General features: G+C 37.2%; 2 protein-coding genes across 2 annotated transcripts in view; one reads left to right on the top strand and one right to left on the bottom strand.

The window, feature by feature from the left end:
- The window catches only part of AKAP3 (A-kinase anchoring protein 3), a 43,369-nt gene extending 28,046 nt beyond the window's left edge, over positions 1-15,323 (bottom strand). The window contains exons 1-3 of the mRNA XM_037152893.2: positions 14,739-15,323; positions 9,614-9,721; positions 5,423-5,524 (exon numbers count right to left, since the gene is read on the bottom strand). Of these exons, the coding sequence (XP_037008788.2) occupies positions 5,423-5,518 (96 nt within the window). The 5' untranslated portion in view covers positions 5,519-5,524; positions 9,614-9,721; positions 14,739-15,323. The remainder of the gene's footprint in view (positions 1-5,422; positions 5,525-9,613; positions 9,722-14,738) is intronic.
- A 22-nt stretch (positions 15,324-15,345) lies between these two features.
- The window catches only part of NDUFA9 (NADH:ubiquinone oxidoreductase subunit A9), a 43,296-nt gene continuing 37,471 nt past the window's right edge, over positions 15,346-21,170 (top strand). The window contains exon 1 of the mRNA XM_037152894.2: positions 15,346-15,451. Within this exon, the coding sequence (XP_037008789.2) occupies positions 15,403-15,451 (49 nt within the window). The 5' untranslated portion in view covers positions 15,346-15,402. The remainder of the gene's footprint in view (positions 15,452-21,170) is intronic.

The following is a 21,170-nucleotide window of genomic DNA, read 5'->3' as shown; positions in this document are numbered from 1 at the left end:
CGTGACCCAACATATGGTCTATCCTTGAGAATGTTTTTTGTGCACTAGAGAAGAAGAGGTTCTGGGATGAAAGGCTCTGTAAACATCTATTATGTCCATTTGGTCTACTGTGTCATTTAAGGTTGATATTCCTTTTTGATATTCTGTGCAGATGATCTATGTAGAGCTCTCATTGGAGTATTAAGGTCCCCAAGTATGATTGTGTTTTTGTCTGTTTCTCCCTGTAGTTTCATCAGTAAATGCTTTATATATTTCAGTTTTTTTCTTCATATGGTCCATACTTTCCTGTTTCTTTGTATGCCTTGTGACTTTTTGTTGAAAACTGTATAATTGAATCTAATGGCTGACTGAGGCTATAAGCTACAGTCTCATTATGTGTCTGTCATTCAGAAAAGCATTAAATAATAATGTTTTTTTTTACCTCCACATTGTATTAATAAGTTAGATTATAAAGTCCATTAAACTAAAAACATCTCCATTTTGACTGGGAAAGGTATTCTTATAGAGCCTAACTCAAAAATATTTTAGTAACTTAAGTTTACATAAGTTAGGTGGATCTTTACTAAGTTAGATAAGTTACATAAATCTAAGCTAGGTAAACAAGAGTAGGTAAGAAAATTAACAAACAAGCAGAACAGATATAGACTCTTAGATACAGAAAACATTTTGACAGTTGCCTGATGTGAGGGATGGTTGGAGACTGGGTAAAAAAAGGTGTAGTTACAGAATAGTCCTACATTCTAGGACTATATGTAGTACAGAATGTAGTACAGAAAAGTACTACATTTATAGTACTTTATATGGGGATATAAAGTACACCATAGGGAATAACATCAATAAATAATAGTGTAATAACTATGTATGGTGTCAGGTGGGTAGTAAATTTATGAGGGTGATCACTTAGTAAGCTATGTAATGTCTGATCATTGAGTTGTATACCTGAAACTAATATATTGTATGTCAACTATAATTAAAAATACTTAAAGTTAAAAAGTAAGAGATCATTAAAAATATTTTCCCTGCTCTTAGTTCAAAGGAACTATTTTAACTTTATCAAATGTAAAATAAAAGTTAATTTGTATTGGGTTACCCAAAAAGTTTGTTTTTTTTCCATAAGATGACTCTCATAATGCTTAGTTGTCTTTAACTTCATTTGAAACAATTTTGTTAGATTGTATGGCAACAGCTGTCATTTCACCATGCATTAAAAAGAACACTTATCAAAATAGGTGAATTTTTGTGTAGCCATTTTAATACTGAAGATGGAAGAAAATAAGCAACATTTCCAGCATATTACACTTTATTATTTAAAGAAGGGTAAAAATGCAAATAAAGATTTGTGCAGTGTATGGAGAAGGTGCTATGACTAATCTTAACATGTCAGAAGTGGTTTACAACGTTTGGTGCTGGAGATTTCTCTCTGGACAATACTCCAAGATCAGGTAGACCAGTTGAAGTTGGTAGAGATTAAATTGAGACATTAATTGAAAACAATCAACATTATATCATGTGGGACTTAGTTAACATGCTCAAAGTATCAAAGTTATTGGTGAAAATGAAAAATATGTCTTTTCTTTTATGGAAAAAACCATATGGACTTTTTAGCCACCCTAATATATAATTTAGGTATGTCTTTTCTGATTTACCAGTGTTAAATGTAATACAAGTATACATTTTTATTTTACTTTGATATGCTCTTCATAAATTTATGTTGTTAGATTCAATCAGTTAGTATTACTCTTACTTAATGTTTAAGATCATGAAAAATATAAATTTGTTTTTAATCATTTTGAATAATTATTCTGAAAACTTTATTTCAGGTTATGTTTTATAGTATGTGAGCTTGATGATAAATTTCCAACATCTTTATATGATTTAAAACAGTGGACTTGTATTATATTGGGTTAATTCATGAATAGTCATGAAATATTTAGATCATTTCTAAATAAAATATAATACTGAAACACTGATAAATAAGCATACTTTATATGCTTTTGGTTCTTATTTTTTATTACTCTGCAGAAAGACTATATCTTTGGGTCTATTAAAGAATGTGTTCATTTTTGCCACTTAGGTTGTATAAGAGATGTGTGTGGATGTAGAAATTGTCCTATGTGTGTTAATGAGTACTCCTGGTCTGTACTTTACTGGTGTGTAGTAGTATAATTACATATCTCTTTCTCCTCAGTTTTCTTTGTAAAATAGAAAGAATAGAAAATACTTTGATAAAAAGTTATGATTAATATCAGTGGTTGGTACTATATTTAGGAACATGGTATCAGAGAAATCCAATGGCGTACATGCTTGTTCCAGGAACTGCAGGTAAAACCTGGTGGAGAGAGTTTTTTACCTTTGAATTCCTAGTCTCAGGATTGCAAATAATTAAGGGCTTTACAAGTCCAATCTGAGATTCTTTAAGAAATCTTTCAGCAAAGCAAACTCAAGAAGGCCTAGCCAGTGGTTGCACTTATTTAAATAATCACACCAAATCTGATTAGACTGTCATTATTTTGTGACTAAAAGTTATCTTACTTTGAGAATTTTTATTAAAATAAAGGCAACTATAGGGAAAAAATCTTGTGCTTCAATAAAAAACTATGCATTGTCTATAGTCCATAGTTTATAGACTAGGGGTACTGAGCAGGGGTGTACAGCCTGTGGCCCGTGGGCCACATGTGGCCTGATACAGAATCATGAAGTTACTTAAACCTTTTTTTTGGTCACCAGTTTTCATTAAAGTTTGAGTATTTAACGTGTGGCCCAAGACAATTTTTCTTATTCTAGTGTGGCCCAGAGACGCCAAAAGTTTGAACACACCTGTTACAGCTTTAATCTATTTCTAATTCTATGGAAGCTATTTTACATCTCTGTAAGCTGTAGATACTGATAGCAATGCAAAAGAATTCTATACGTCTGTAAATATGTATTATAAATTATATTACATAGAATATAAATTCTGTCTAGTGGAAGTTCAGCTGACTTCCCTTCCCCACTGTGGAAAAGGCAAGTTTATTCCTAATCTATAACTATCTTTTTTATTCTCCTTTGAACTGGTTTTAACACTGGTTTTAACATCAACTTCCTCATCAATGAGTTATTTAACATGCATTCATTTTCATATCTGATTGGGAATCTTGATTTTACCCTTTTTTGGAAAATTATCCCTTAATAATAAGTACTTACTTAAAGAAAGGTACACCCTTTGCTAATAGATGTTTCCATAATTGGACTAAACAGTACAGGTAAGTCTTATTGATGCAAATGTGGGATTTATTCTTCTATACTTTTCAATTCTTTCACAGAATATTTTTAAAAAACTACAAACCTACAGCATGGCATAGAACTTTTCAATGGAGTATAAAGAGTTGTCTTAGCTTGCTGTGTTTATAGATTTTTATTGTCTGGGTTTTTTAAGCCTAAAATGTGTGTACCCTATGTCTATTAATCTACTTGATTCAGAATAATTTTGCAAAAAATGGTTGATGAAGTTATAGTGACTGACTGACAGATGAACCTCCTTTGTTTTTCTATCAGTGCAGTGTACAACCAAACATCTATCTTCCAAGCCCCTGAGATATCTGGCAACCTTTACCTCTCTCTTCTGATGCAGTAATAATAACCTGAGCACTTGGGGAAGGTGGCTATCAAATTATTTGAGTCTTTCTTAATTAAGGCCAGTGAAAATTGTCATGTCCTGGGAAAGAATACGAAAGGGGTTAAGGGGTTTAATTTCATTTCCTCAGTCATCTTTTGTTTCGGTAACTTAGTTTTAAGTCAACATACAGGGTGGGACAAAAGTAGGTTTACAGCTGTTCTTATGGAAAGTAATACAATAATTAACAAATAATAATACAAGATTAAACTGTGTTTTGTACACTTACAACCATAAATCTACTTTTGGTCCATGCTGTAAATATCTTCTATCCTATTCTTCTTCACTTCTAGCTCAACTAAACATACTTATAAAATTTGTCCTGACTATCTCCTACCTTGAAATGATCTGTTCTTGAAACACCTATCACAATTATTATCCAGAAAATCCTTTTGGTGAATTATCATAGATTTCTTATAATTAGTGTCTGCCAGTTACTTAGAGGTTTTAAATTACATTTATATTTTCATGTGTATTCTTTATTTTCCCAAATTAATGGTAAAGTCTATGAGAGCAAAAATTGTTTTGTTACTTTTTTCATTCCTCAGAGTGCTTCTGACTTACTAAAACATGAATAAATTTCTGTTAATTTGATTTAATATTTGAAACTCATCTATCTTTTGTTTTTCTAAATAAAAACAGAGGTAAATAAAAGATCTGGTAGACGCACATTTGGTTGGCACTTACTGCATAGTAAATGGATATTTATTATCTGTATGTCTTAATGTCTTACACAAATATGTAAATGTTTTATCTCTTAGGCTATATAGACTAAATACATTTTGGACAAACAGAAGATGGGTCATGTGACATTACATGCAAATAAGTGTTTGATATTAAGGATAAGGATTACAATAGTGATTCTATTAGTTTATGAAACCCTTACAGGGAGAGAATTCTATCTATTCTTATATATGTGAGCCTAAGAGTCAGCACCAGTTTATCCATTATTGTCTCTCAACTTCAAGTTAATCCTGCTTTGTCTTGCTTTGTGACACTGCAACTGGTTCCATTAAACATTTCTTTCTCTGGCTTTGTTAATAGAAGGCATTGTGGGGATACTCTCTGGTCATAGCAGAGGGTATCCATCTATACCCTCTGGCATCCATCTCCGGAAGCAGCAGGCTGTGTGTTCCTCTGGCAACCACACTCTCTCCACAGAGATCTTAAGCAGCTTTTGGTTGAGAAAGAGGGAACTTTTGTGGATTCTTAGTTTCTTCCTTGTTAACTGTCTCTCAGCCTACGCATAGTAACTGCTTTCTCATTTGCTACTCTAGAACTCTAAGAGTCCTCTTCACAGCTTTTCATAGTTAACTTGGGTAACCACCATTAATAAAGTTTTGTAACATTAAAGTACTGATGTGGTTTCCATCTTCTGAATGGATCCTGACTTAAGTGCCTGATATTAGTATTTAATAAATGTTTGTTGAACAATGAAGGCAGAATGACATATTATTTAGATGACAGTTTGAAGTTTTGACAATTTTGAGACTGCTTATATTTCAGAAATACTTTTTATGAATAAACTTTTACAGTTGTAATATATATTTTTCATTAATTGTAGCATATTTCTCCTAATAAATACCATACTATAGGAATATATTCCAAATATTATAGATGCAAATTTTTTATCCTTAAAGAATTCATTTTTTCCTCCCAAGAAGTCAGTCTTCAAAAATAGGTGCCTGGTAGGATGGAAAAAATGGGGCTATTCTTAATGGCTCTCCACATATTGCTAACCCAGTATTTGCAAGGAGGTTGACAACTTACCGTTTTCCAGTCTTGGGGCTGGCTATCTCCGGGTGAATAGACATCAACTTTGCATACCCCATTTTGGCTTTGTAACCAGTTAACCCTGTCCGACATCTGGAGCTAGAAAAAAAAAAAGGTCATCAGAAGGACAAGTTGTATAAAAGTAAGGAGAAAAAGGTGAATAGTTGAGTTGTGAAAAATAGGATCTATGCTTTCAATAGGGATCTATCCCAAGAGCTACTTCAAACTCAGCTAACTCTGAATATCTTCATCCTTAGCTCCCAACTGTACAAAGATTTCTTACACATGTTTTGCTAAAGCCAGTGCCTGGGCTATTAAGAGGTGCTTAGTATAAATTTGTTTATGAAAGAACCTAAGCAGCCATGTCCTGCTCCTTGTGTCCTTGTTTGACAGCCCTTCCAACATCTTGGATTTTCAGTAGATGGTCAAAGTTCAACATGATCAAAATAAAGTTAATTTACTTCTCACCGCCTGTTTTCACCCCACCAACTATTTTGTAAAGTAATATACAGTTTGTTTTTCACTAATTTGTATACCACTAACTTACTTTTATTAGCAGTAAGTCTAGTAGTTCTTCCTTATATCAATCTCTCCTCCAATTAGCCAAGGATCCTGGAGAAATTCTGTCTCACTGGTTCAGCCAAACTTCTGAATGGCAGAAGAAAGATGTCATATGCACCACCCAATGGGCATCTGTAGGTGGAGGCAGCAATGCCCTTGCTGATACTGATTCTTTTATAACTGTCCTAACACTTTTCTCTATTCTTTAATTTCTGTAACGACACCAACATCAACCTGGTCTTCTAAGCCAGAGAGCTGATATTCATTTTAGTTGTCTCTTTGCACCACAAGCCTCCCTCTTGCTGCTACTATATACCTCTGTCATTTGCAGCCATTTTTCTGGAAAGAATTGCTTATCCTTGCTGCTTTTGTCCTATCACTTCACAACTGAGCATCACAGACCTTATTCAAAATACCCCTTTGGCATTATTCTCATCCACCTTCCACTGCATCTTGTTTGCTAGTCCTTGGGAACATGACTAGTTACTATGATATTTTCCCACTAATAATCTATAGGGGTGGGGGGTTCGTCGCAGCGGAAGGGCAAGTAGGAGTCGGGCCGCAGGTTTACCTGGGCCCGGGGAGAGGTCGGGCCAGGAAGAGCACCGGCGCTGGAGAGGATTGGCTGTACTCTGGCCCTCACCCTCTATAGTCTGATCCGTAGCTTTCTAGGAAAAGCGCGGGCAACTCCGGAGACTCCAGGGACTGGAGCCTAACACCCGGGAATTCACACGTGAGATTGAGGCGCGGCTGACGCGTGTCAACAACTGAGAGAGCTGTACACTCTAAAACTCTTCTGGACTTCTGCCAAGATGGAGGTATAGGTGGATGTGCCGTGCCTTCTCACACAACCAAGTTTAGGGACAACTAAATATTAGCAACAGAAATCACAGCCAGAACACGGAAAATTGAACTTTTCGGAAGTCCGTTAACAACAAATTCTTCAGCCTGACCGGTAAGGGGCGAAACCAGTGGCTGGTGGAGCGGGGTAGCACAGGAAGACTCGGTCAGACGGGCTCAGGCGCGGAATCCAGACTCGGAATCCAGGCGCAGGGTTGGACCTAGTGAGTGACCGAGCGAGCCACCAGGCAAGCGACCGCGGAGGAGACAGCGGGGAAGCAGTGCTGCGTGTTGACTGTGGTCGCCTATTTGTGCTCCAGCGGACAGGCGAGGGAGTGGGCGGTTGGACCGGGCCGGCGTCCCCGCTGCAAGCAGCAGTAGAGGGCGCCGCCATTTCCCCGCTCTGACCACGCCCCCACATACAGCGTCACAACCCAGCGACCTGGGAGTCCAAGGCACCGCTTCTCAGACTTAAAGGGCCAGAACAGACCAAAAATGTCGCAAGTTCTCAAAGTCCCAGAGCCCATAGACCTAAGTGATGAAGAAATAGCAAAACTCTCAGACACACAGTTTAAAACACTGGTGATCAGGATCCTCACAGAACTGGTTGATTATAGCCACAAATTAGACAAACATATGAAGGCGAAACTAATTGAAATGAATGGAATTGCACAGGAAACCAATAGCGATGAAAAGGAAACTGGGACTCAAATCAATGGAGTGGACCAGAAGAAAGCAAATAATGGCCAAACAGAAAAGAGTCAGGAAGCAAGAATTCAAAGAAATGAGGAGAGTCTTAGGAACCTCCAGGACATCTTTAAACGCTCCAATATCCGAATTATAGGGGTACCAGAAAGGGGAAAGGCACAGCCACCAGTGGAAAACTTATTTGCACAAATAATAAAGGAAAATTTCCCCAATCTGGCAAAGGAAATAGACATCCAGAAAATCCAGGAAGCTCAGAGAGTACCAAAGAAGTTGGACCCAAGAAGGAACACACCAACGCACATCATCATTACATTAGCCAAAATTAAAATGAAGGAGAGAATCCTAGAAGCAGCAAGAGCTAAGGGGACAATCACCTACAAAGGAGTACCCATCAGACTGTCAGCAGATTTCTCAAAAGAGACCTTACAGGCAAGAAGGGGCTGGAAAGAGGTATTCCAAGTCATGAAATCCAAAGACCTACAACCAAGATTGCTCTACCCAGCAAAACTTTCATTTAGAATGGAAGGACAGGTAAAGTGCTTCTCAGATAAGATCAAATTGAAGGAGTTCATCATCACCAAGCCCTTATTATATGAAATGTTAAAGGGACTTATCTAAGAAAAAGAAGTTAAAGAAACATGAACAGTGAAAGGACAACAAACTCACAGTTATTAACAACCACACCTAAAACAAAAGCAAACTAAAAGGACAGCTAGATCAGGAGTGGAAACATAGAAATGAAGATCTCAAGGAGGGTTAGCAACAGGGGAGTGGGAGGAGGAGAAGGGGGGAGAAGGTACAGAAAATAAGTAGCATAGACAGTAGATAGAAAATAGATGGGGGGCAAGAATAGCATGGGAAATATAGAATCTAAAGGACTTGAGACACATGGTCATAAACTAAAGGGGGGTAATGGTGGGGATGGGGGGTAGGGTGGAGGGGAATGAAGGGGGGAATAGAACAACTGTAACAGCATAATCAATTTAAAAAAATAAAAATAAAATAAAAAAAAGAAAAAAATAATCTATAGGTATGAGAAGCTTCTCTTTTCCCTTTTTCTGTGCCAAACTTCTACCACTAGACTTCCACACTGATAGAGCCCTTCACTATAAATGTTGCTTAGATCTATGTTTTTTCAATAAGCAACATAGAAATAAGATGGCCAATATTTCCTTCCCCAACATCCCCAAACATCTTTGTGAAACATACACATATATTCATGTTTTGATTCTAACAAATATACTGAAATTCTGCTAAAATAAAGTCCAAAAGCTTCTCCTATTTTTCATAGTGACATTGAATTTTGTTCTTTATTCCTACAGGATCTGAACTTGTTTTTAACACCCCAATCACTGGCTCAGATTACTGAGCCCACGAAACAGTTTCCTTTACTCTTCCTGACACTGTAATACAATTCCATGGGTAAGAAATAGTTTCTCCACTGTGATTAGAATCACCCAGAAAGCTGTTTCAAAAATACTGAATCTGAGATACCACCCCACAGAAAATCTTATTTTGATGGTTTTAAGGTAGGGGAACTTAGGCACTGAATTTCTTAAAAGCTCTGTGGGCGATTCTAACACATATCTAGAATTGAGAATCTCTGGGTTTGGACTTATGAGGGAGATCCTCTCTGAGACAGATGGCTAGCTCCTGAAAGATAATGATATATTCTTTTCTTTAAAAATTTTCTCTGAAATTTATAACCTTTTTTGTTATCTTTTTTAATGTTGTTTTTAACCCCAATGAGGAAGCTATTAATGTCTATGAAGTTAAACCTCGTACTGTCTCTTAGAAGCTTACTATTAAATGTAAATATTCTTATGCCCAAATCATTATTATAAAGTAATAAATGGATGTACTACTACTTGGCCAAAGAATGATAAGTCTTGGAAATGGACTGTCCTGGAATGTTGACATGCAAGTCTCTTAACTAATGTTTATGTTTCACCTTAATAAATGACTTCTAACAGAAAATGACTACACCAATAGTACCTACTGATTTATTTAAGCTATATATCACAATGCAAATGGATGAAAATTAAAACCCAAAAGTAAGGAAATTATGTGATCACTTACTCTTACTGAGGACGGATTCTGCAATATGAAGAAAGCTCTTGATTAATCTGATGTTGTCTTTACTATCTCTAAGTTTACCCACTCCTCCTGCCATGTAATATAAGGAATCTGTAATGGAAAAACACAAAGATGACTACTTTTACATATGAACCCTATTGCTCTTATTACCAAATAATGACTTGGACTCATTATTTTTCACATGTAGTACATAAGGGATAATCAGAAGATGACATTCAAATGTAAAGTCCAGATCTTATTCTTGGTGCAGTCAGATGGTTTCCAGATGAAAAAAGAGTTTCATCTTCTGGCCAGTAATTTCTGAAATGATTACTTTCCACTTTCAAATTATTGATATATAGGCTTATTTAACAATGAAGAAACTGACAGTTTTTAGCCTAACTTCAAACTTGCTTGAAAAGCAAGTCAGTAGATAAGTAGCCAGAATGGAGAATAAGTACCCTGAATTCATGGATCTCAAAACATTTTATAAGTATTCCTTTAAGAACTTGAGAGAAATATACATCCTCATGCTATACAAGAAAATTAATAGTTAATGTCATAATGAGCTTCCTGATCAATTGACTTCCATATATTATCTCTGCTAAGACGTTCAAATAGGAGACATTAGAGTATTGTACTCTCTTGGAATACACATCCAGCCCCCTAAAAAAATCCCTGTAAATCCCACCTTGCTTCATAGTCCAGGTCAAATCTTACCCATCCATGAAATACTTTCTAAATACCAAATTGAATGTAAGTGTTCTATTATCAAAGTTTCCATCAAATATTGTTTTAATTTTTATATTATCTTAGCACTTTAATTGTTCACATATATCATATATTCTATCTCCTTTATTAGATGGCTGGCTTTAAGAGGGCAGATGCATTTTTTTTATCCATCTTGGTATCCCTCATAGTAGCTAGTATCTTGAAGTTGGTATTTCATAATTGTGTGCAGAAAGAATACATACAAATACTGCTTATTTCTAATTCCAGATAGCTCAATTTTTCTTTCTTAAATTGGAAAACATGAGAACAAAAAAAAAATTGTGCAAGTTTGCTATGGTGGTAAGCCATACAATTAGGTTTTCTTGAAGTTTGACACCTTTTAGGGATAATTTCACCCTGGAGATTTAAGATATAAATACCCAATGATTTATTAACACACTTTCCTATTCCAGTAATACTAGTAAATCAACATCTCAGAAGTGCTCTTGTACTTCTTTCATAAACAGAAAGTATAGAACTAGTCATATATAGCCAGCAAACATTTTCACTTACATATGTCCTAATACTTTTATTCTATTTTTCTATGTCTTCTACATATATATTTGCATCCACTAAGTTTGTTTTAAACTTTAAGCTTCCTAAGTTATCCTGGATAATAGTGTGTATGTACATACACACTATTATCCAGGATAACTTAGGAAGCTTAAATATATATATATATATATATATATATATATATATATATATAATATATATATATATATATATATATAAAGAGGTAATCAAATATCTTTTGATTATAATGACATTTAAACTTCTAAATCTATATACATTTTCCATAAGGAAATGGAAAAGAGGAAACACAACATGAAGAGTTTAATTTAGCCAATGAATGGATACATACATTTCTTAACTTCAAAGTTGGTGAATAATGTCCTTGAGTTAGGGTGGAAAATAAAAAAGGTTGCTTTGTGTTATCTATTAAATTTGATGAGAAAAGAAAGCTAACTATGTACAGTGTAAAGATAAATTTACCATTTATTCTCACTTCCTCATTTAGGAAACAGAGGTCCAGAGAGGGGAATATTAAAACCAGTGGATATATTCCTTTAAATATTACAGATCTGCAGGTTAACATCCTGGAAAACATGAAATTTTTCTATGGCCAGTAGAGGGATCCTCCAGCCTATTATAGGACTGAGCTTAATGTTCATTAAAAACAACAGTGTAATTATTACTTCAATAATAATTGAGGAGTAATGCAAATGACTGTATCAGCCAGGAAGGGCATAAACAACATAGGGATGTGATTATAGTTGCTGTGCCCCAAACCTTAGCTCTATCTCGAGACATTTTCTCCTATGTTCATCATAAGCAAGAGGCTCCTGTTTATTCAAAGTTCCTAAGTTCATAGGAAATCTGAAATTACGGGTGGAATACATGAAGCTTTTGTAAAGTTGATACATATATAATCGTTTTGAAATTTAATTGGGTTTTATTAAAGAAATGTCTTCTATTATATAAATTCTCTTTTTTTCCCCTCTCATTCCCTAAGAGTTTGACATATTGTTAGACACCTAACAAATTAGATTGTTGAAATCTGCTTCAAATGGTTTTGTTTAAATAAGGATTAGAAGTGTGTATCTCTCTCTCAACTGTACTAATCACTGTTAAACTTGCCTGTGGATCTCCTTGATTTTCACTCTACCCTAGTAATAGCTCCTTCCTCTATGCCTTATTGGGAGAGACACTTTGTCAACATGGTTATCTATATATCTTGCTACTTCCCAGTTCTGTTATTTAGTCAAGGCTTCAGAAACAATAGCAAGAGGATGAAAGGATGAGAACTGGGACTCGGAGCTATACCAGTCTGGTTTTGCTATCAGAGCACTAGAAAGAAAAGAACTTTTGGAACAGCCACACAAAGAAGAGGAAAAGTCAGCAGGGAGTTGAGCTTCCAGTCTCATTGTAAAACTAAGAAGCAGGGAGTAAGAACCAGGAATATCCCCAAAAGGATTAGTCTGGTGAACCTGTAACAAAGTAAAAACTTCAGCAAAAATGGTAGGTTTAGCTAGAATGCTGCCAACTGAGAAGTTCATATATTTCCAGAAGACTCATGTAAAATTAAAATGGGCTGGGCAGCGAGACCCATCACTTGTCAATGAATTCTCCCTCATAACTACAGGGATCAGAAAATGAGCTGTTTTATCAGTTCAGTGGGGTATCCTACCTTTGTAGTACTGGAATAGTGACTACAGAAGACTCCAGAATACACTTTTAAAGTCAATGAAGATGCTGGGATGTTCTTGCTCAGCTCAAGATCTTGTTTACTCCTCCAGCCTTCCATGTACCTGCCCCTTTTTAGGACTGGTGAGTGACATCAGAATCACAACTGGTGATATCACTGTCTCTATAGCAACAGTGGTGAGGCTACCAGAAATTCTGTCATCAAAGGACAGGAGGAGGGAGTGAAGATATATTACAAGACTCTGATGCATAGTTTGGAAGAACTGGGTTAACTTTCTCCTAATTAATTTTCTTCTTTAAGCGTCTAATTTAGGTAGGAAATATGGGAGGGGAAAACTTTGCCAAAGGATTTCCTCTTAAAACAATACAGCAAGTATGATGTATTTACAAATGCAAATAGATGCAGAGAATAAGAATTAAAAGGATTGGGGGAGTCTACTAACATTTTTATGTAAAGCCCATGGAATCACTTCATTTTGTAGGATCCAGTTTAGACTCTTTTCATTATAAACATTTTACCTTTTGTAAAAAAATAAAATTTGAGATATTTTGCTTCAAGTGACCACCTCTGGTTTATAATTCATCTTAGATGGTCAGAGATACAGTAGCACACATCCTCTGCAATACCTCCACCTCCAACTGTATGGAAATAAATCAGACCAAGAGGCATTTGGTTGGCAATTTTTAGGCTTGAGGAGGACTTTATTAGTAGTACATTCTCTTTGGAAATGTTACCTTTAGTACTCTTAATTAGTGATTAAATATAGGGCTGATCCATAGTATCCATGAATCAAAAAGAATCTCCAATCAAGGGCAACCAAGGCCCTTAAAATAAGGATGAAAACTGTTAACAAATTCAAAAGTGACTGATTACAGGCCTTTTCTAACAGATTATTTATTGGTGACCTTTTATATTCGGTCTCAGTTTCTCCATCTTTAAAATAAAGAAGCTGGGCATGCTGATCTCCTACAATCCCTTTCGGTTCTAACCGATCTGTAATTTTGATACTTCTACATATAGATTTTGAATAAAACTACATATATACACATATAGCACTATGCAGTTGACAAAGCACTTACATATCATTGTTATCTGATCCTCATAATATTTTGAGGTAAGAGGGCAAGTATTAATTTCCCTGTTAGGTGTAGAATCTTGCTCAGATTACAACTAATAACTGGTAGAACTAAAACTGGGATCTAATATTCTAAATTTTAAGTCAATACTCTTTCAACTATATCATGTTACCTTGAAACTAGTATTTAGTACACAGGGCAGTGTTTGACTTGGAGATGTAAAATAACATAACTGGCGATGTTACATAGGTGATAGGAGGTTGCTGTTAAAAGGGGTCTGTCAATTTATTAAAACCAGGAAATATGTTACTTATACTGACCCCAGAATCAAATGTTACCAAATTTCAAGTGTTCATTGAATGTGGGATGAGACCAAGAAATAGGAGACAGCACAGCATTAGTTTCTCTGATGAAATTTCTTCAGTTTTCTCTTCTAATTCAGCTTGGTAGGTGACACTTCAGTAAACAAGTGGGGGTGGGGTGGGGTGGAGTGGAGTCAACCGATCTTACAAGCTAAATAACCGACAACCTACTCACTACAGGTCTTTTGTCCATCCCAGCATGCACACCCCTTTTCCCTGAAACAACAAAGCATGGAAGAATGACCAAGTTTGGAAAGGTTCCCTAAATTCGTTCATTTCTAATAAGCCCAAGGTAGGTGTCCCAGGACAGGTTGCTGGTTGCCAGCTCCTACTCAGGGACCTTGAAAGTTGAACAGAATAACCTATTTAAAACCGCAAGTGTTTTGTCTAATCTTTCTGGAATTTCCCCAGGCTCTAAAATCATGCAGATTATTAAAGGAGACCATAGTTAAAACAAACAAACAAAACCAATGCAAAGTAAAACAGAACAAGACATTGCTCCAGAGACGGCCGTCTTGACTTCCTAGAAAAGTGTGCAGATACCATACATGTCTACCAAATTTTACATAACATTTCAGGAATTTCATAGATTTCTTGAAGTTCACTCATGAATCACACTGCAGATTAAGAATCCCTGGGCTTATAGGACAGGTGGTGATAAGTGCTTTGATAAATAAATAGTAATAAAAGACAGTTGGAATGATGACCACCTTGGATAAGATGTCAGAGAAGTCTTCTCTTAGGTTTCCATACAGCAGACCTGAGCTGATGCAGACATTTGAGTCAGCATGCCAGGAAAGAGAACAGTAAGAAAAAGTGGCTTCGAGGAGAGAATAGAGAGTGTACGTTGATGAATTCGACGTGCATATCCTCATTTCTATTTCTCTCCCTTTGTCTTTGCATCCCCGCCCCACTTCTTCCTTGTACAACCTCTCCCCTGTACCCTAGTTATCTCCTTTAAGAATGTCCGGAGTTCAGGGGCCACGCCTCCACCTTCCCCTAGTCTCACCAGGGCTTCCTTCTCTGATATTTTCACGAAATTATGAACTGAGAGGCAGAAACGGTGAGCTCGGGTTCTGCCATTTTGTATGCCCTTGAGACAGTTACTGGTTGAACTAGTTCCTCGGTGACGAGATGGTCTTTACAATCTTTCCCGGAAGGCGAGAATTCTTTCCTTTTTACTTCCCCCTTTCCTTCGGAGCGCGAACCCTTCCGATTTGCTCTCTTCTTCCAGACCACAGTCACACTCTAGTTTCCGATCCACCCCTTTACTTCCCGCTTAGCGCCTGCGCAGACTCTCAGGGACGAATACTTTTGACCCTGCCTCGTAGCCGTAATTAGTCGGAACGCTGGCGGCGGGGATTGTGGGAGAAGATGGCGGCTGCCTTTCACCCGTTGCTTGTCCGGGCTCTGCCAATGTCACGTAAGTGTCACTAGTAATGTAGGTTCCAGGTTGGGATTCCAAGTCGGGGGTCGAAAGTTTTGGGAGTGGTGCCGTACTGCAGTGGTCACCCTGACTCTCTGGATACCTTCATTTTTCTAAGGCCGGACCTGCCTCGGTAGCTTCTCTTTAACGCTTTCCCGATTCACATATTAAAATGTGCCTTTGGGAAGGGGTCTGCACTGAGAGAACGTAAGCAACAGGAAGGGAAGAGGAGAAAGTGTGGGACGTGTAAGGAATCAAGAGAATCAGTTTCCCATAGGGTTGTGAGGGTTTGGGGTTCTGAGAAACATTTATGTGGGGGCAGGGAGCCGGGGAGAGGAATCTGAAAGGGAGGGAATAAAAAGGCAGTGGAGAGAAGATTGTTCATAGGTCGACCTTATGACCTTGTGCAAACCCTTAATCGGTCTCAAGATTTTTCGTGTCACGTTGGAAATGATAATATCACAATGTCAGGGAGTTTCTGAAAAGATTAATGAAGTGGTATTTATAAAAGCACTCTAAATCAGAAGCAACTGTATAGATGTGGAGGGTTTTAGGCCGAGGTGCTTGGGACTCGGGAAGCAAGGGATGCTTGGAGAGAGAAGAATTAGGGGCTTGATAGAAAGGAAAGGGAAGAGAAGTAAATATTTGTGTAAGCGTTGTTCATTTAACCTTCTATTCTTACTAGATCTACTATCGTGGTCCTCAGGTTGAAAACATACACTTGCTTTTCCACTCCGTAAGAGAGGCTAGAAAAGCAAAGGAAATTGAATCCAGTTACACTTCATCGTCCTTCTCTCACCTTCTTGTCCTTCGCCAACACCAATGAACCTCCAAAAGTTGTAGTTTTAAAATTCATATATACCTGCTATCTGTTGATCACAGTTTTAGATGTATTTATACTTGTTTTCTCTTTAACTGACTTTTTTTTTTAGATTTTATTTATTTATCATTAGAGGGGAAGGGAAGGAGAGAGGGAGAGAAATATCAGTGTATGGTTGCCTCTCATGAGTCCCCTGCTGGGAACTGGCCTGCAGCGCAGGCATGTGTCCTGACTGGGAATCGAACCTTGATTGTGTGGTTCACAGGCCTGCACTTAATTCACTGAGCTACACCAGCCAGGGCTAACTTACTTTTTTTAATATTGTATTGTCTTAATCATAAAGCTTTACTCTCAAGAGACAAGTCTAGTGTGTAACAAAACACTATAGAACAGAATTGTGTAAAACAAGGATATAAAGTGAAATGTGGAGAGACTATTACGTACCATAGGAAATCAGAAAAGGGAATGATTGGCATCATTTGAAGCTGTGAGGGAAGACTAGAAGACCAGTGAAGAACTGCAGTTCTTCCACTGATTTTTTGAGGGTTGTTATGATCTTGAAAATCAGAGAGGTTGGACATTACCCTCTCACTGGAAAGGCCGGGGCATGAGAGTGGAATCATGAGGTACTTAGGAGGCAGTGAAATGACTACCTGTAGATCTGGAATAGCAGGAAAGGAAGTTGAATATGTTACATGGGCTTAAATAATAGAGGCCTTTGAAAGCCAAGTAGAGTTTTAGACCAGTGGTCTCCAAAGTGGGTTTTGCAAGAATAATGCAATACTAAAATATAGTATTAGAACTTTAAAAAACATTTTCTGTAGTAATAACAATAGCTAACACAATGTCATTCAAACTATGTACACTGTTTTAATAGATGTTTTGTAATGTGTGTAATATTGGTAGTACATAGAACACATATGTACTTTGTAAATTTGTAAGTAAATGCTTAAAAATACTGTCGTATGCAAAGAAATATGTTTGGAAACAATTGCTTTAGGTTTCATTGTCTGCTTTCCAGAGGAATCAGATTTCTCTTTTTCCCACTATAAATATCTAGTAACTGACCCTTGATAATTTTCCGTCTTCCCTCCAGATGAGCTCCTTCTGCTCTGATCTATGGCCAGTTCCTTTGACTTGCGTTCGATCCCCTCCTCTCATCTATTCATTCCCTCTCTTGAGTCATAATTTTTCTCTACTAGGTCATTTCCTTCAGCTTATTAATGTTTTAATATCTATTTTTTTTAAAGTCTTGCTTATCTGCATATTACTCTAGTCCTCTTTTTCTTTGTCTGTTTATATCATATCTTCAAAAGATTCTCAGTACTTCTCCTACCACTTCCTCGCTTCACATTCTTTCTTTTGCCTGGTCCATGCAGGCTTTCATTCCCACTATTTCAAAAAAATTACTCTTGTTAAGGCCATTTACAACTAACATTTTCCAGACCATTTGGCTCTCTGTCATCATGCTACTTTACTTTCAGCATCTTTTGATAGAGTTAACTCCCATAGAACCTGCGCCTTATCCATAGTTCGCTTTCCATAGTGTTGCTTACCCTGGTTGACTGCAGTCTGAAAATAGTAAGTGGAAAATTCCAGAAGTAAACAATTCATAAGTTTTAAATTTCACATCATTTTGAGTAGCAGATGAGATCTCATGCCAACCTACTCTGTCCTGTCACAGTGTGGCTCATCCCTTTGTCCGGCGTATTCATGCTATAAAGTTACCCACTCATTAGCTATCTTAGTTATCAGATTGAATGTCAGGGTATTGCAGTACTTGTGTTCAAAGTGACCCTTATTTTACTTAATACTGTCCCCAAAGAGCAAGAGTAGTAATGCTGGCGGTTAGGATACAACAGAGAGCAACCATAAAGTGCCTCCAGTAAATGAAATGCTATGTATATATAGGAAAAAACAAAACAGTAGTTCATGCAGGGTTTGGTACTGTCTCTGGTTTCCTGTATCCACTGCAGGTCTTTTAACATAGTCCCTGAGTGTAAAGGGGGCTGTTGTATTCTGCTGATCTCTTTTTTGCATTTGGTTTCTGTATACCATTTTCTTTTAATTTTTCTCTTATCTCACTGGGCTGCTTTTTAATCTTCTTGGTTGACTCTTTAGGCTAGTCACTCAACCACTCTGAGCCTTAGTTTCTAATCTGTGAAGTGCCAGTAAAGATAACATTAAGTAAGATAATAGTTATTATGCATTTACAACAATATGAATCACCTGGTAAGAGCTTTGTAAATTTAGCTATTATTATTTTGTTACTGTGTGTCTGATCTGCAATGTTTTTATTTATTTTTTAGATATATTTTATTGATTATGCTATTGCAGTTGTCCCATTTTCCCCCCTTCATTCCCCTCTGCCCTGCACAACCCCTCCCATCCACATTCCCCCCTCCCCTTTAGTTCATGTCCATGGGTTGTACATATAAGTTCTTTGGCTTCTACATTTCCTATACTATTTTTACCCTCCCCCTGTCTATTTTCTACCTACCATCTATGTTATTAATTCTCTGTACCTTTCCCTCCTCTCTCCCCCTCCCACTCTCCTGTTGCTAACCCTCCACGTGATCTCCATTTCAGTGGTTCTGTTCCCATTCTAGTTGTTTGCTTAGTTTGCTTTTGTTTTTGTTTTCGGTGTGGTTGTTAATGATTGTGAGTTTGCTGTCATTTTACAGTTCATATTTTTTATCTTCTTTTTCTTAGATATATCCCTTTAACATTTCATATAATAAGTTCATCTTATGATGAACTCCTTTAACTTGACCTTACCGGAGAAGCACTTTATCTGCCCTTCCTTTCTAAATGAAAGCTTTGCTGGATAGAGTAATCTTGGATGTAGGTCTTTGCCTTTTATGACTTGGAATACTTCTTTCCAGCCCCTTTTTGCCTGTATGGTCTCTTCTGAAAAATCAGCTGGCAGTCTTATGGGAAATCCTTTGTAGGTAACTGTCTCCTTCTCTCTTGCTGCTTCTGGGATTCTCTCCTTCATTTTAAACTTGGGTAATGTCACTATGATGTGCCTTGGTGTGTTCCTCCTTGGGTCCAACTTCTTTGGGCTCTCTGAGCTTCCTGAACTTACTAGAAGTCTATTTCCTTTGCCAGAATGGGGAAAATCTCCTTTATTATTTGTTCAAATAAGTTTTCCACTTATTGTTCTTCCTCTTTCCCTTCTGGCACCCCTGTAATTTGGATGTTGGAACATTTAAAGATGTCCTGGAGGTTCCTAAGCCTCTCCTCGTTTTTTTTTTTTTTTTTTGAATTCTTGTTTCTTTATTCTTTTCTGGTTGGATGTTTCTTTCTTCCTTCTGGTCTGCACTGTTGATCTGAGTCCCAGTTTTCTTCCTGTCACTATTGGTTCTTTGTATGTTGTCGCCTGTGCATTACATTTGTACATTTTCCTTTATTTCACTTAGCTTAGCCTTCATTCTTTTATCTAATTTGTGAGCAAATTCAACCAATTCTGTGAGCGTCCTGATAACCAGTGTTTTGAACTGTGCATCTGATAGGTTGGCTATCTCTTCATCACTTAGTTATATATTTTTGGAGCTTTGATCTGTTCTTTCATTTGGGCAATTTTTTTTTGTCTTAATGCTCCAGTTGCATAGGGAGGGGAAGAGTCTTAGGTATTCACCCAGGCAGGGTAACTCCTGTCACTGTGTTGTGACACAGTATGTGGGGCAGGGGTCCGAGAGGGAACATGCCGCTTGCTCTGTTCTCTGCCGGATTTCAGTCACTTCTCTGGCTTCCCCCAAGCAAACTGGGCCCTTCTGGTGCTGATTCATGTGGGGGTTGAGTGGGTTTGTGTACATTCTAGAACCCTGTGGGTCTCTCCAACAAACTCTCCTGTGAGGCTGGGAGTTTCTCCCAGTGCCTCAACCCCCATACGTGTTTTCAATCAGTGGTTTGAGGCTGTATTTTCCCATGCTGGAGCCCTGGCTTGTGCAGTCCATCCTGTTCCCCAGGAGTTTCTCCCACTTTATCTGAGTGGGAATGTGGGACTGCCCAGTCGGAAATGTGCTGCCTCACTGGGTCCTGCTAGGGCTGCCTGTCTCACCCCCTCCTACTGGTCTGGGTGCATATGTCTTCTTTAACTCCTTGGTTGTCAGACCAATACAGTTTGATTTTCTGGCAGTTCTGGTTGTTTTTGTTTTTAAATTGTTGTCGTCTTTTTTTTGGTTGTGCGAGGAGGCACAGCGTGTCTGCCTATGCCTCCATCTTGGCCCTGCAATGTTTGTTTTTAATCTCTGGTTTTAGTAAGCTAGGCTTTTTCTCCAATTCCATACTTTTGAATAGGAAAAGAAACAGTGGTTTCTGGGAAAAGTGCCACTGGAAAGCCATTCCTAGAAAACAAACAGACTTTCTTTCTTTGTTACTTACCTACTTTTAATGATTTTCAATAGTTTTATATTAAGTCTAAGTTGCACTCTTTAAAAAAGAAATGTTGTCTACTAATAATCCTCTCTCTGCAGCCCTTGTTATCAGTTTTATTTTTCTTTCATCATCAATTTTGAAGTCTGTTCCAAGTAAGTCTTTTGCTATACTCTGTACTGGTCTTATTCATTCCTATTTTTGAATGTGTTAATGTGTTTCTCATGGAAATTTATTCTTTCTTGTTATTATTCTTTAAAGCCTTTCTCAAAACACTTTATCCTGCACTCTTTCTTTATGATTATCTAACTTATTACTTTAAATTCCTTCAGTTCCTTTCACTGTAGAGGTTTATATTGTCTTAAGTTGTAACTGTAATGTTTTGTTTTAGTGTGATTCATCTTCCTAGGCAAATCTCATCCTATAGGGCAGGGACTTTACTTTTTACGTATTTCCATATGTTCTAGAGTCTTTGTTGTAATAGTTCGAGTTTATTATTGCTGTTGTTGGCACTTAAAT

The sequence above is a fragment of the Artibeus jamaicensis genome, unplaced genomic scaffold (assembly GCF_021234435.1).
Source record: "Artibeus jamaicensis isolate MK-2021 breed Jamaican fruit bat unplaced genomic scaffold, CSHL_Jam_final contig_1028, whole genome shotgun sequence".
Classification (NCBI taxonomy): domain Eukaryota; kingdom Metazoa; phylum Chordata; class Mammalia; order Chiroptera; family Phyllostomidae; genus Artibeus; species Artibeus jamaicensis.
This window is presented reverse-complemented; position numbering and strand designations above follow the sequence as displayed.